We start from the raw sequence: 11,702 nt of genomic DNA on the forward strand, positions 1-11,702 counted from the left end.
CTTTTTCTTTCTTTCGGTGGAGCATGTCTTTCCTGGAGGGGGCCCCTCCCTTTCCCAAGCAGAGTATTTGACACGTCTGGCCTGTGCATAACAGCCAGCAAGACCCGCGATGCCATGGACTCTTCCAGCCTCCCCCCCGGGCCCAGTGAGAGCACTGCATATAAGCGAAGTGCTCACCCGCACCGCCCAGCAGCACGCCCGGCAAGCACCTTGCACCTTGCACCTTGCACTTTGCACCATGGGCGCGAAAATCTAGTGATATTCCATCCATCCAACCAACCCCCAAAAAGACCCCCTCACTGCCCCGCTGCCTTCCCCACCCCCGAATCCGTCGTAGACGCAGCGACCGCCTCCTGATGTGTCGATGTCGGTGTAGATGTAGATGTCGAAACCTGTGATTGCGGCGCTGTCGAACCGGTGGATTCCCTAGAGCGTTCCCCCAACCATCAGCATTGATCCTATAGTACAGCACGCCATCCCCCTTTGTGTCAAGTAACTCTCCCAAGCCAAGACCCCAATCCCAGGGAAGTGTGGATCGGAACAACATACGAATTCAACGACTGCTGGTGTTGCTGGTGTAGCTGCATCTCCTTGAAATACGGTTGCCAGACATAGTACCCTAACCCCCCGAAAGACACTGTCAGTATATGAATCTCGATCTCGTAGCGGCGAGTGCGCCGGCACAGCCGGGCACTTTTTTGATGGGGGGAGCAGGAGCAGGAGCAGGCAAAGAATGTATGTGACGCACCGCCGAGGACCCCGGCGCCGATGGATAGGGCTACTGGGACGAAGTTGCGGCTCATCTTCCTTATTTTTTATTTTGGAGGGGTGGGTGAGGAGATGTGGGGTGGTGTGCTTTTATCTGTACAATGCCGCTGGACTGCGCTGAACTCGGAGAATAGAATGCCAGTGTCAGTGTCAGTGTCAGTGTCACTGTAGATCTCCGGGGCCGGAGGAGCAGGAGGAGCAGGAGCTTATCGGGCGGGGAGGGTTGGCAGAACTATCGACAGTGCTGTACTCTAGATCGGGAGAATGGGGTCACGTGGCGAGTCTTTTGATATGACTACTATTCTATTTTGAGGACTGTAAATACTCCGTAGTTGTTGGGGGCATGACTTTTAGATGTGATCTATTTGGAATGAATGTGACAATTTTGAGAACCTAAAATCAATAGAAGGAAGAGAAGAACGAAATCTCGTAACTCATCATTAAAGCCTGACCTGCTATCTATAACTATCCTGCCAAGGGAAGAGAAATGTTCAACGCAACAAGATGTACTGTACTTTTTGTTGTAAATTTATGACTGTGAACTGAGAAAGATCCCACAGACATAAGCATCATCATCAATGGTTCATGTGCCTCGAAAAGTGAAAAAAAAAGGTTCGGTGGTATCATAGATAATCTATCTCGTGCTCTCTCGCACACACACTCTCCCTAAAATCCCCTGAGCAATTCTAGCCAAGGAAGCCCAACACGCCTGGAAAGGAGGTAAGTTTAGTAGACCACCTCCTCCAGAGTCCGCGCCTTGCGCGGGAACACCCGCTTGTACAGACTGATACCGATGGAATCCTGGGGATTGATCTTGGCATCGAAGGTGGCCTTGAAGTAACCGTGCGTACCGAGGGACTCCTTGATGAAACCGCTGCGGCCGCGGCGGGTCCACAGCTGCATGGCCTTGAACCACTGGATGTCCTCGGAGTTGAAGAACATGTACCGCACGGTGACGACGCGCTTGTGGATCTTGTACGGGTGACCCGTGAGGATGGCGCGCTTGGCCACGACGCGGTTCTGGTCCGGGGCGATGACGGTGCCTTTGCCGATGAGCTCGAGGCGGTCGAGACGGGGGCTTTCTTCTTCCTCGTCGACGGCGTCGACCATCTCCTCGGGGTCCTCGGCGGCGGCGGGTTTCTTGCTCTTGAAGACGAGCACGGGCACCGCGCCCCAGGTCAAGGGGCCGATCCAGGTGGCGACGGCGCTGCGGCCGGGGTGCAGGAAGCGGTCGAATTTGTGGACGTTGTTGGGGGTGTTGTCGCCCGCGGAGAAGATCGGGTTGACGACCAGGCGGCGCGGGCCGTACTGGACGATCAGTTCCTCCTTGGACTTGAGGGGCTCCTCGACGCTCGAGTTGAGGTGCATGTTGATGTTGACCACCGTGTGCTTGTGTTCGTGACGCAGCAGCGAGAAGAGAGAGAGGGGTTGCGGGCGGTTGCGGAGGGCGGCGGGCACAGCGCGCAGGTGCACATCCACCCGCGCGCCGGGGTTGACGCCGCCGACGAGAGCTTCGCGGAGGAACTTGTTCCTCGCGCCCTTGTAGTCGGCGAACTGGAGCAGCCGGCGCCAGTCCTCGGGCTCGTGCGCGCGGTCCTCGGAGGTCTCCCACGGGCTGGTCTTGAAGTTCTTCAGACCGCGGAAGCGGGCCAAGCGCTCGCGGGCAAGAACGTTGGGGTGCAGCTCGATCTCGTCAGGGAACTCCAGGTCCTCCTCGGCCTCGTTGCGGCGGCTGGCCCGGTATTCCTCCAGCTGTCGGGCATCATCCTCGGGCGACGGATCAACGAACATCTCGGACTGGGGATATTCCGAGGGACCAGCCTCCGTCATGGCATCCCCGTGGTCTGGGAACACACCGTCCTCAGGGGCGCCGGCAGTGTCCATCGTCTCGTCACCCATCGCAACGTCCTCCTCATCTTCCCAGTCGGATCCCGAGTCGGAGATGTTGTCCAAGAACCATGCGGACTGATACTTGGAAGTACCCTTGGGAAGTCTCTTGGGCTTGGGCAGGCTGTCTTCCTCATCCTCGGAGAAATAGTGGTGGTCGTCCAGGAGGACACCCTTGCGCTCCTCCCCAGCGAAGGAGTACTCGTCGTCCTCCATCTCGATCTCTTCGGGAGCAACGGTGGCCATGTCGTCGTGATCCGCCGTAGGCGAGTCCAAGAGCTGCGGCGCCTCGTTGTCATCCACGTTCATCGCATCGTCCCGCTTGCTTCGCGCCGTCGCGAGAGGAGCTGCTGTGATAGAGTCGACCTGGAAGTCACCCCAGCCAGGGATGTGAACGAGGCGGTCGGCCTTCAGGCCCTTTCCGCGCACGACACCAGTCACGACCACATCGTCCACAACCTCGGCGCTGTTCTCGGGCCATTGCACATTTTCGATAAGCATCCAGCTGCGCTCGTCGCGCCAGCGGATACCCTTGGGGGCGGCCGTGCACAAGGAGCGAACCGCGTTGGAGCATTCTTGACGAGAATCCACGGAGAGGACCTTTTCGATGGAGGGAAAGAAATGGCTGACGAAAGACTTGAGGGATGCCGCAACCTGGGGACGCTTCTTCGGTGGGTTGATCTTATCAAGGCCCTATGAACGGATATCATTAGCACGTGAGCCATACACCACCCGTGGACCGTAAAGACGCACCTGAACCACAGCAACAACGTTGGAGATACCCTGACCCTCGATGGATCTAAGCAGCAATTCTCCCTCTTCCTCCACCTCGACCTGGGAGGAAAGCGCCAGCACCACAAAATCGGCCATCCGACACGCATCCAGCGCGCTCATGAGGTCGTACTTGGCCGGAATGTACTGCAGGCTCTGGCGGAATCGCTCGACGCGCACACGAGAGATCTGATCGGCGGAGACATCGGCGGTAACGTCGACGCTTTCGTTGAGGGACCGGATGACGGCGGCGACATCGATATCGACGGAGAGCGGCACAACGGCAACATGGCGGGGGGCGCCGTTCTGGCCGGAGAAAATGCTGGTCGACTGAGCCTTCTCCTGTTGTTTCAGCTGCTGTTTCTGGCGAGCCTGATTCCTCCGATCGAGTTTCGACATGAGCTGTTGGTGAGGGGTTTTGCGGGTGCCCCGCTCGGGCCTTTCAACCTTGCCTATAGATGATATTTTAGCGGCCCGGGAAGTTTGATTTGGTAGAGCGATAGATATGTAGTGAGATAGACGCACCCTTCTCCTTATCTTTCAGAGCACTCTTCGAGGCATGGCGAGTCTTATAGGGCTTGTTGGAGGATTTGGTGGTGGAGCGGTGGTGGTGTTGCACCGCTTGAGTGGGCGCCATGTTGGCACCGCTGGGCGCTTTGAACCGGAAGGGAAGAGAGGCCAGCGTGGGAGATTTGCAGATATTTGTGAGCCTGCAGAAGAGTCCGTCTTCCAGAAGCACAGAGCCAAAAGAGCCTGAGGTTGACACTCAATCCAATCGGGCCCGATTGTTGACTTTGGTCTGGGGAAGAGGAAAGAAAAAAATAAGGCGGTGGAGACACAAGCGAGGGAACCGACCGGCAGAAAAAGAAAAGTTCGGCTCGGATTTTTATTACAGATACGCAAGTGACTGTTGGTCCTCAAGTCAACGTCAACTTTCGACAGCTTAGAGGATTTTCTCACCCAGACCTCTCTTCACCGGATCTCATAGAATCCTCAGCGCTCATCTTCCACCGCCCGCAATGTCGGAATCCACGCCGACAAAGGCCATTGCGCCGACGGCCAACACCAACGCCAACCCCAACAAGCGCAAGGAAAGCAAAAGAGTGATGGAAGCGCAAAAGACCTACGGCCGCGGCAAGGGCATTCACACCCACAGCATCCGGGACAAGAAGCTGCGCAGCAACCTGAAGGCCGTTGAAGCTAAGTTCAAGGAGGCCGCGCTCCGGGCCAAGGATGCGGAGATCCTGCTGGAACACGAGGCCGGATTCATCGAGACCGAGGGCGAGTTGGAACGGACGTACAAGGTCCGTCAGAGCGATATCCGGGATAACGTGGGCATCGAAACGGCCAAGAAGGGGTTCGAGCTGAAGTTGACTGACATGGGCCCCTACCGCTGCGACTACACGAGGAACGGCCGCGAGCTGCTGCTGGCGGGCCGCAAGGGCCATGTTGCGACGATGGACTGGCGGAACGGCAAGCTGGGCTGCGAGTTGCAGCTGAATGAGACTGTCCGGGATGCCCGGTGGCTGCACAACAACCAGTACTTCGCCGTCGCGCAGAAGCGATCCGTCTACATCTACGATCACGCCGGTGTGGAGCTGCACTGCCTGAACAAGCACCTCGAGCCGCTCTTCCTCGAATTCTTGCCCTACCATTTCCTTCTCGCTAGCGCGGTAAGTACCTTTCGAGGCTTTTATCCAATGTCCTAGCCTAATATCTCAAAATCATTAGCAAATGAGCGGCTACCTCAAATACACCGACACCTCGACCGGTCAAATGGTGGCCGAGCTTCCCACGCGCATGGGAGCGCCGACCTCCCTCGCCCAGAACCCCTGGAACGCCATCCTGCACGTCGGCCACCAGAACGGCAGCGTGACGCTGTGGTCGCCGAACTCGCAAACCGCGTTGGTGAAGGCGCTCGTGCACCGCGGCCCGGTGCGCTCGATGGCGATCGACCGCCAGGGCCGGTACATGGTGTCGACGGGCCAGGACCAGAAGATGAACGTGTGGGACATCCGGATGTTCCGGGAGGTGCACTCGTACTCGTGCCACCAGCCGGGGGCGTCGGTGGCGATCAGCGACCGCAACCTGACGGCGGTGGGCTGGGGCACGCAGGTCAGCGTGTGGCGCGGGCTGTTCGACGCGGCGCAGGCGGACCAGGGCAAGGTGCAGAGCCCCTACATGGCGTGGGGCGGCGACGGGCAGCGGATCGAGAACATGCGCTGGTGCCCGTTCGAGGATGTGCTGGGCGTGGGCCACGACCAGGGCTTCGCCAGCATCATCGTCCCCGGCGCGGGCGAGCCCAACTTCGACGCCCTGGAGGCGAACCCCTACGAGAACACCAAGCAGCGCCAGGAGGCGGAGGTGCGCGGCCTGCTCCACAAGCTGCAGCCGGACATGATCTCGCTCGACCCCAGCTTCATCGGCAAGCTGGACACGATCCGCGACCAGAAGAACCGCGAGGAGCGCGACCTCGACCGCAAGCCCGAGGACCCCATGGAGAAGCTCAAGAACCGCGGCCGCGGCCGCAACAGTGCCCTGCGCAAGTACCTCCGAAAGAAGGGCCGCCGCAACGTCATCGACGAGAAGCGGGTCAAGGCGGAGTTGCTGCACAAGGAGCGCACCGCGCGGGCCAAGGACAAGCTGCGGGCCGAGCGACAGGAGTTGGGGCCTGCTCTGGCTCGCTTTGCGAAGAAGGAGATGTGAAAAGAACATATATCTACTTTCTAGCTCCTCTGTTTCGTGTATGTATTTCTGTTTGGGGTTGTGGTGGGGTGTTCATCCTGCGACTTTGAGCTCTCAGATACCCTGGTGGTTGGAGCGTCGGGCTTCCATCGCTGTTGTATTCTTTTTTTAATGGCTGCATATTCCCGGCGTTGAGGTTTTTAGCGGGTGAGAAGCAAGAAAAGAAAAAGTTTTTAGTCCCTGAATATATATCCTATAGAAATGTGCAAATAAACGATCATCATCATATACATCAACGGGCAACATTGCCCCAACCTACCCAAAGTCCACCTCCACTCCCCCCCTCCTCAACAATCCCAACCTCATATCTCCAAAAAGAAACACGAGAGATAAAGTTTAAGCATCAACACTCCCCGACCCCCTCTGGCCCCCCGCCTTCCACCTCCTCACACACTCCTCATAAGCCCCACACCCCTTCCACGCACTCAAAATCAAGCCCACAATATGCTCCATCCCCTTCCCATTCTTCACCTCGGCAAAGACCGTAGGCCCGCCCTCCCGCATGCGGGCAGCATCCCGCTCCATGACCCCGAGATCGGCGCCCACGATCGCCGCCAGATCGCACTTGTTGACCACCAACAAGTCACTGCCCGTGATGCCCGGCCCGCCCTTGCGGGGCACCTTGTCGCCGCCGGCGACGTCAATCACGTAGATAATGAAATCGGCCAGCTCGCGCGAGTAGTTGGCCGCCAGGTTGTCGCCGCCGGACTCGATCAGCAGCAGATCGGTCTGGAACTGCTTGTGCAGCGACTGTAGGGCCAGCAGGTTGGCGCTGATGTCCTCGCGGACGGCGGCGTGCGGGCAGCCGCCCGTCTCGATGGCGCGGATGCGGTTGGGCGCCAGGGCCTTGTGGCGGGTGAGGAATTCGGCGTCTTCTCTGTTTTGTGGCCGGGTTGTGTTAACAGAGATTTGGGGTGGTTTGTGGGGGGGGGGACTAAGGGAAGGGGAAGTACGCAACACAACCTACCTCGTGAAGATGTCGTTGGTCACAGCCGCAATGTTGTATTCGTCTCGCAGGGCATGGCAGAGCGCCAGCATCAGGGCGGTCTTGCCGGATCCGACGGGTCTAGATTTGAGAGAAAATCCCATGAATTGGTTTGATCGTACGAGTTCGCAGGGGAGATAGACCTACCCGCCAATTCCAATGGTGAAGGCACGGTCTTTCCAGTCCCGGGACTCCGACAATGGCATCTCCCGGTTGATGTAGGATCCTGGTCCATCGAGGATCTCGTGCGAGTGGCCGTGGCCGCCGGCGACATCGTCGTGGGAGTGGCTGACGCCAGTGTCGTGGGAGTGAGAGTGAGACATGATGTGTGGTTGTGGTGGGTTGAGACAATCCCGGAGCGAAGACGATGGAAAGTGCAGAAAAGAAAAAGACGAGAGAAGATAAAAAGATAGCGAGTTCAGGTTGGCGGAGGTAGGTGAGTTACTATTAGTAGATCTACTGAGTAAGTACTAATGGCGGGGCGGTGGAGGGGCTGCACGGCGACTGCCGATGCCCTGCCCCGATTGGCGCCCAGATCCGACGGCTAACTTGACTTGTATTGGAGATTGGAATTGAAATTGAAGTTGAAATTGAGATGCTCTCTTACACAACAATGCAGCAACGCAACTATCAACACATTATCTTCCGAAAATATCCCAAACGCCTGGAACATAACAAGAAGTAAGAGACAATAAGAGAGAGAGACAGAGGAAAAAGCAAGATCACGTCAATCGCCCAGGTAAGGTGGATATCAAATAAAGCAGCTCCACAAGCACAACATTCACTGCAACGACGTTCATACACACGTCAACCCCCACAGAACGCTGTGAGAGATGGAAGGAGAATAAAATAGAGCAAAAAAAAAAAAAAGAAAAGGGAGAAAAAAAGAAAAACTGCCCGGACCTTGATCGGGTCTAGATGCAAGGTCGTCTGGATCAATCACAGGCACAACCGACTCAAAAGACGCCGTGTCAATCAAGCCTGTTGACTTTCTAATTGCAATTGAAACCTGAACCATATCGACCCAGCCCCGCAGAAACAATAGCATATAGCACCCAAACCCAGCACGTATGTTCAATGGCAGCCAAGGAGACAAAAAATGAAGACACCGGCAGATGAGAAGAAAAGCATCGGAGAAAGAGAAGCCTCGCACAGTATCCTCAAGGTACGCCGATTCCCGCCGGGTGAGACTGCAATGATATGAGATGACAAGCGACGAAAAGTAACCCAAACCACAATTACTCTAAGATTAAGCGCCCCCCTTTTGCTTCTTCGCGCCCACGCGTGGACTGGCCTTCACCTTGGCTGGCACAGGTCCCGGCGCCCCGTTCAAATCCGGTCCATTATCATCATTTTCCACCTTCACCGTGCTGGCCCGACGCCGCTTGGTTCCCACGTTGGGACTGGCACTTGCACTGGTCACTTGCGGACCATTGCCCTGCATATGGACCTGCTGCATCGGAGGTCCGGCCAGGTGGGTTGGTGCAGGGCTGGGATGACCAGAAACACTCAGATGGGGAGACCCTTGAGCAGGGGGCAGACCCAGATGAGCCATGGCTGGGGAGGCGAATTGGTTCGGACCGCTCATGCTAGGAGCGCGGGGCTGACCTTGTTGCATGGCCGGGTTCATTTGGAGAGGCATGAAGGCAGGATTAGGAACTTGGTTCTGCATCGAATTCACCAGGTTGCGCAACGATTCCCACGGTGTCAATTGAGGGTTTTGCTGGGAGAACTGCATCAAGAATTGCATAGATGCGATCGTCTCCGAGACCTACATCATGAAATATATCAGTATAGCCTGGGGGATGTTGAGGGGTGAAACACACCTCCATGAATTGCATGACAGCACCCGGTACACCGTTCAGAGTCACCATTGATTCGGGCAAGGTGGCCGCGGGCGGTGGCGGCTGCTTCTGCTGGCCACGCTTGCCCGCATTCTTGGTAACCTTGGGACTCTGCTTTGGCAGTTCTGCTGCTGCTTGTTCTAGGGCCTGTAGCTGGCTGCGAGGCAGATACTCAGTATGATTCAACATAACGATATCTAGCATCTCGATCTTGTTGTTCATGTCAAAATGTGCCGTCATCGTTCCGTTGGCAAAGAGCTAGATTCGCTGTCAGTAGATTACAGTTTAAATCCAGTGATAGAAGTGCCGACCTGAGTATCGTTGGTGAACCAGTAAATGAAGGAAGTCCTGGGGCTCTCCACAACGTGACCTCCGTTCGGCAAGTCCCGCTCCCGAGCCCCCTCCACAACCATCTGGATATGGCGGATACCGCTCGTGAATTGGGTATAGTAGTAGCGAGGCAGTGCAACCGTGCCAATCTCGAATTGCTTCGAACCCGTCTGATGGTTGTAGACGCCCTGACGTAAGACGCCTCCAGGAGCGTAAAACCGGCCCACGAATTGTTGCCAGTAGGCGAGATCGTGTGCCTCACCGCGGCTCTGTAACATGTTAGCATTGCTCCTCCTAGGGCGCGAGGGTGATGTGGACACATACTTGGAAGCTGCTCAGGTGTTCTGCGAAGCTATTCAGGTGGAGAATTGCGGCCCCTTTCATTGGTATTCGTGGTTGCTGTTGCATCATCATCGTGGCTGGATTCTGCTGCTGCTGCTGCTGCTGCTGCTGCGCTGCCTTCAGCTGTGCCTCCTGGGACATCATGGGAGGTTGTTGTTGTCCCTGTACAGGCCCCTGCTGACTTTGTGGTGGTTGCGGCTGCGGCTGCTGCTGCGGCGGTTGCTGTTGAGGACCAGGCTGCTGCGACTGTGGCAGTTGTTGCGGAGGCGGATTAGGGGTGGGCTGCGGCTGCGGAGCGGGAGGCTGCTGCTGCGGGGGCTGCGGGGGCTGGGTGGTGGGTATCTGCGACGGATTCGGCTGCGGAGTCGCGCTCCCCTGATGTGGTGGGGGGCCAGGTTGGGGTTGCGGCGTTGCGCTTTGTGCATCGTGCACGCTCTGCGGTTGCGCGGCTGCCCGTTGCTGCGGAGTCTGCTGGCCAGGTTGAACCGGGGTGGCCGCCTGCTGGACTTGCTGGGCTTGATGCGCTTGCTGGGCCTGAGCCTGCTGAGCCTGTTGTGCCTGCTGCGCGTGTTGAGCCTGTTGTACATGCTGGGCTTGTTGCGCTTGGGCCGCTTGGATGGCGAAGAGATGCTGCTGCTGCTGTTGAATATTCTGCGCTTGTCCGTGGGGCATTTGCTGCATCTGCATCTGCATATTCACGGGTCGCATTCCTTGATTCGCTTGCATGGCGGCGACATGAGCGGCAGTTAGGCCGGCAGGATTGCCGTTGGGTAATGATACCGGAAGTCCACCATGTTGCTGCTGATGCTGCTGCTGTTGCTGTTGTTGCTGGAGAATCAGACGTTGCCTCATCATCGCCTGTTGTTGCTGCGGGTGCATAAGTTGTGGGTTACCGGCAACTAGCTCCGGGTAGAGTGAGTTAGCAAAGAACCGTCATTATTGGCCAGTGAGATGCAGTACTGTCCAGTCAAAGCACGATTCACGAAGCCGCCGAGCGACCCGGAAGGAACCTACATTGTTGGGCAAAATGAGGCTGCTGAAACATGTGTGCCTGTGCCGGACCCAGATGGGAGAGAGCATGAGCCTGCACTGGCCCTCCAGGCCCCGTTGTTCCAGCACCTGGGGGCATGCCTGCCATCATAGGTCCACCTTGGCTGACCTGAGGCCCTCCGGGAGCCGACACACCTGGGTGCACCGCCTGCACCATTCCGGCCCCGGGGTGAGCATTGGGATGTTGACCAGGAGCCATTGGATGACCTGGCGGTAAAGTATGATGCTGCGGGATGCCTTGAGGGGCGGGAAACGGTTGCGCCATCATCATCGCTGTGCTACGAAGCCGCCGATAACGGGACTCCTCGAGGTCGGTGAAAGAGGCGAAAAGTTCAAAAAGGAGTCAGCCGGGGCGAAAGGCTGAGCGATAAAGCGACCGACAGCAAAGAGACAAGAGGAGGTAAATAGAGGAAAGAAAAAGGGAGAGAGGGAAAGAGAGAGAGGGCTTTTTGGGGTGACCGAAAGAGGCGGACGTCGGGACTGAACGACGAGCGCGCTTGACGTGGAGGGCACAACAGGGCCGCTTTTAGTGCCGGAGCGGAGGCCAAGACGCAGCTGACAGGCGATTGAGCCTGCGTCGGTATCGTCCAGGACCACCCAAGATCTGCAGCATGGATCGGACCGGCCTAATCACCTGTTGCCCGCCAGATCGGTGGGGAGGGGATGGTAGAATTCCTTGTTCTGTACAATTCCTGTAGCGTCAGCAGAGATTAGTCAGAAAGGGTGTGACTGAAGACTTGGAGGAAACAAGAGACAAGGAGGAGGGGGGTGTAGGCGAGGAAGAGGCGGGAGGTTGGGAGGGGAAAGGGTAGGGAATAAGGCGGGTGACAGAAGGTAGGACGCGATTAGAAGGGAAGATTAAAGGCCGTCCTGGGAGAGAATGGAAACGCGCAGGGAACAGAAAGGAAAGGAGTGGGATAGAGAATACAACAATAATGCATACACGGGAATTAGACTTAATGGTTAGTTAGTTAGGGGGA

General features: G+C 57.1%; 5 protein-coding genes across 5 annotated transcripts; 1 reads left to right on the forward strand and 4 right to left on the reverse strand.

The window, feature by feature from the left end:
* Window positions 1-296: 296 nt before the first annotated feature.
* ASPACDRAFT_1855346 (uncharacterized protein) lies at window positions 297-946 on the reverse strand (the record flags this gene model as incomplete). The annotated part of the gene is made up of 3 exons (XM_020197433.1): window positions 749-946; window positions 550-619; window positions 297-426 (listed from the first exon to the last, which is right to left on the reverse strand). Exons 1-3 carry the CDS (start codon window positions 801-803, stop codon window positions 297-299), a joined length of 255 nt encoding a protein of 84 aa, XP_020057139.1. The 5' UTR covers window positions 804-946.
* A 248-nt stretch (window positions 947-1,194) lies between these two features.
* ASPACDRAFT_117305 (small subunit rRNA maturation protein TSR1) lies at window positions 1,195-4,226 on the reverse strand. Its single transcript, XM_020196047.1, has 3 exons — window positions 3,952-4,226; window positions 3,409-3,878; window positions 1,195-3,348 (listed from the first exon to the last, which is right to left on the reverse strand). Exons 1-3 carry the CDS (start codon window positions 4,061-4,063, stop codon window positions 1,495-1,497), a joined length of 2,436 nt encoding a protein of 811 aa, XP_020057140.1. The 5' UTR covers window positions 4,064-4,226; the 3' UTR covers window positions 1,195-1,494.
* Window positions 4,227-4,445: 219 nt separating this feature from the next.
* On the forward strand, window positions 4,446-6,132 carry ASPACDRAFT_27572 (WDR46/Utp7 family protein; the record flags this gene model as incomplete). The annotated part of the gene is made up of 2 exons (XM_020199505.1): window positions 4,446-5,099; window positions 5,158-6,132. 2 exons carry the CDS (start codon window positions 4,446-4,448, stop codon window positions 6,130-6,132), a joined length of 1,629 nt encoding a protein of 542 aa, XP_020057141.1.
* A 218-nt stretch (window positions 6,133-6,350) lies between these two features.
* On the reverse strand, window positions 6,351-7,522 carry ASPACDRAFT_77703 (urease accessory protein UreG). Its single transcript, XM_020205018.1, has 3 exons — window positions 7,304-7,522; window positions 7,139-7,237; window positions 6,351-7,048 (listed from the first exon to the last, which is right to left on the reverse strand). The coding sequence occupies exons 1-3, from the start codon at window positions 7,477-7,479 to the stop codon at window positions 6,508-6,510; spliced, it is 816 nt and encodes a 271-aa protein (XP_020057142.1). The 5' UTR covers window positions 7,480-7,522; the 3' UTR covers window positions 6,351-6,507.
* Window positions 7,523-8,405: 883 nt separating this feature from the next.
* ASPACDRAFT_59633 (uncharacterized protein) lies at window positions 8,406-10,987 on the reverse strand (the record flags this gene model as incomplete). Its single annotated transcript, XM_020203468.1, has 5 exons — window positions 8,406-8,927; window positions 8,983-9,258; window positions 9,312-9,599; window positions 9,655-10,571; window positions 10,687-10,987. 5 exons carry the CDS (start codon window positions 10,985-10,987, stop codon window positions 8,406-8,408), a joined length of 2,304 nt encoding a protein of 767 aa, XP_020057143.1.
* Window positions 10,988-11,702: the final 715 nt, after the last annotated feature.

This window comes from Aspergillus aculeatus, assembly GCF_001890905.1.
Source record: "Aspergillus aculeatus ATCC 16872 unplaced genomic scaffold ASPACscaffold_6, whole genome shotgun sequence".
NCBI lineage: Eukaryota > Fungi > Ascomycota > Eurotiomycetes > Eurotiales > Aspergillaceae > Aspergillus > Aspergillus aculeatus.

Coding starts and splice junctions, on each gene's coding strand:
- ASPACDRAFT_77703 (XM_020205018.1), bottom strand. CDS start 7,479: ATGTCTCACTCTCACTCCCACGACACTGGCGTCAGCCACTCCCACGAC. Junction 7,238..7,303: donor TTCACCATTGGAATTGGCGG/GTAGGTCTATCT, acceptor TCTCAAATCTAG/ACCCGTCGGATCCGGCAAGA. Junction 7,049..7,138: donor ACCAACGACATCTTCACGAG/GTAGGTTGTGTT, acceptor GCCACAAAACAG/AGAAGACGCCGAATTCCTCA.
- ASPACDRAFT_117305 (XM_020196047.1), bottom strand. CDS start 4,063: ATGGCGCCCACTCAAGCGGTGCAACACCACCACCGCTCCACCACCAAA. Junction 3,879..3,951: donor TCTGAAAGATAAGGAGAAGG/GTGCGTCTATCT, acceptor TATCATCTATAG/GCAAGGTTGAAAGGCCCGAG. Junction 3,349..3,408: donor ACGTTGTTGCTGTGGTTCAG/GTGCGTCTTTAC, acceptor ATCCGTTCATAG/GGCCTTGATAAGATCAACCC.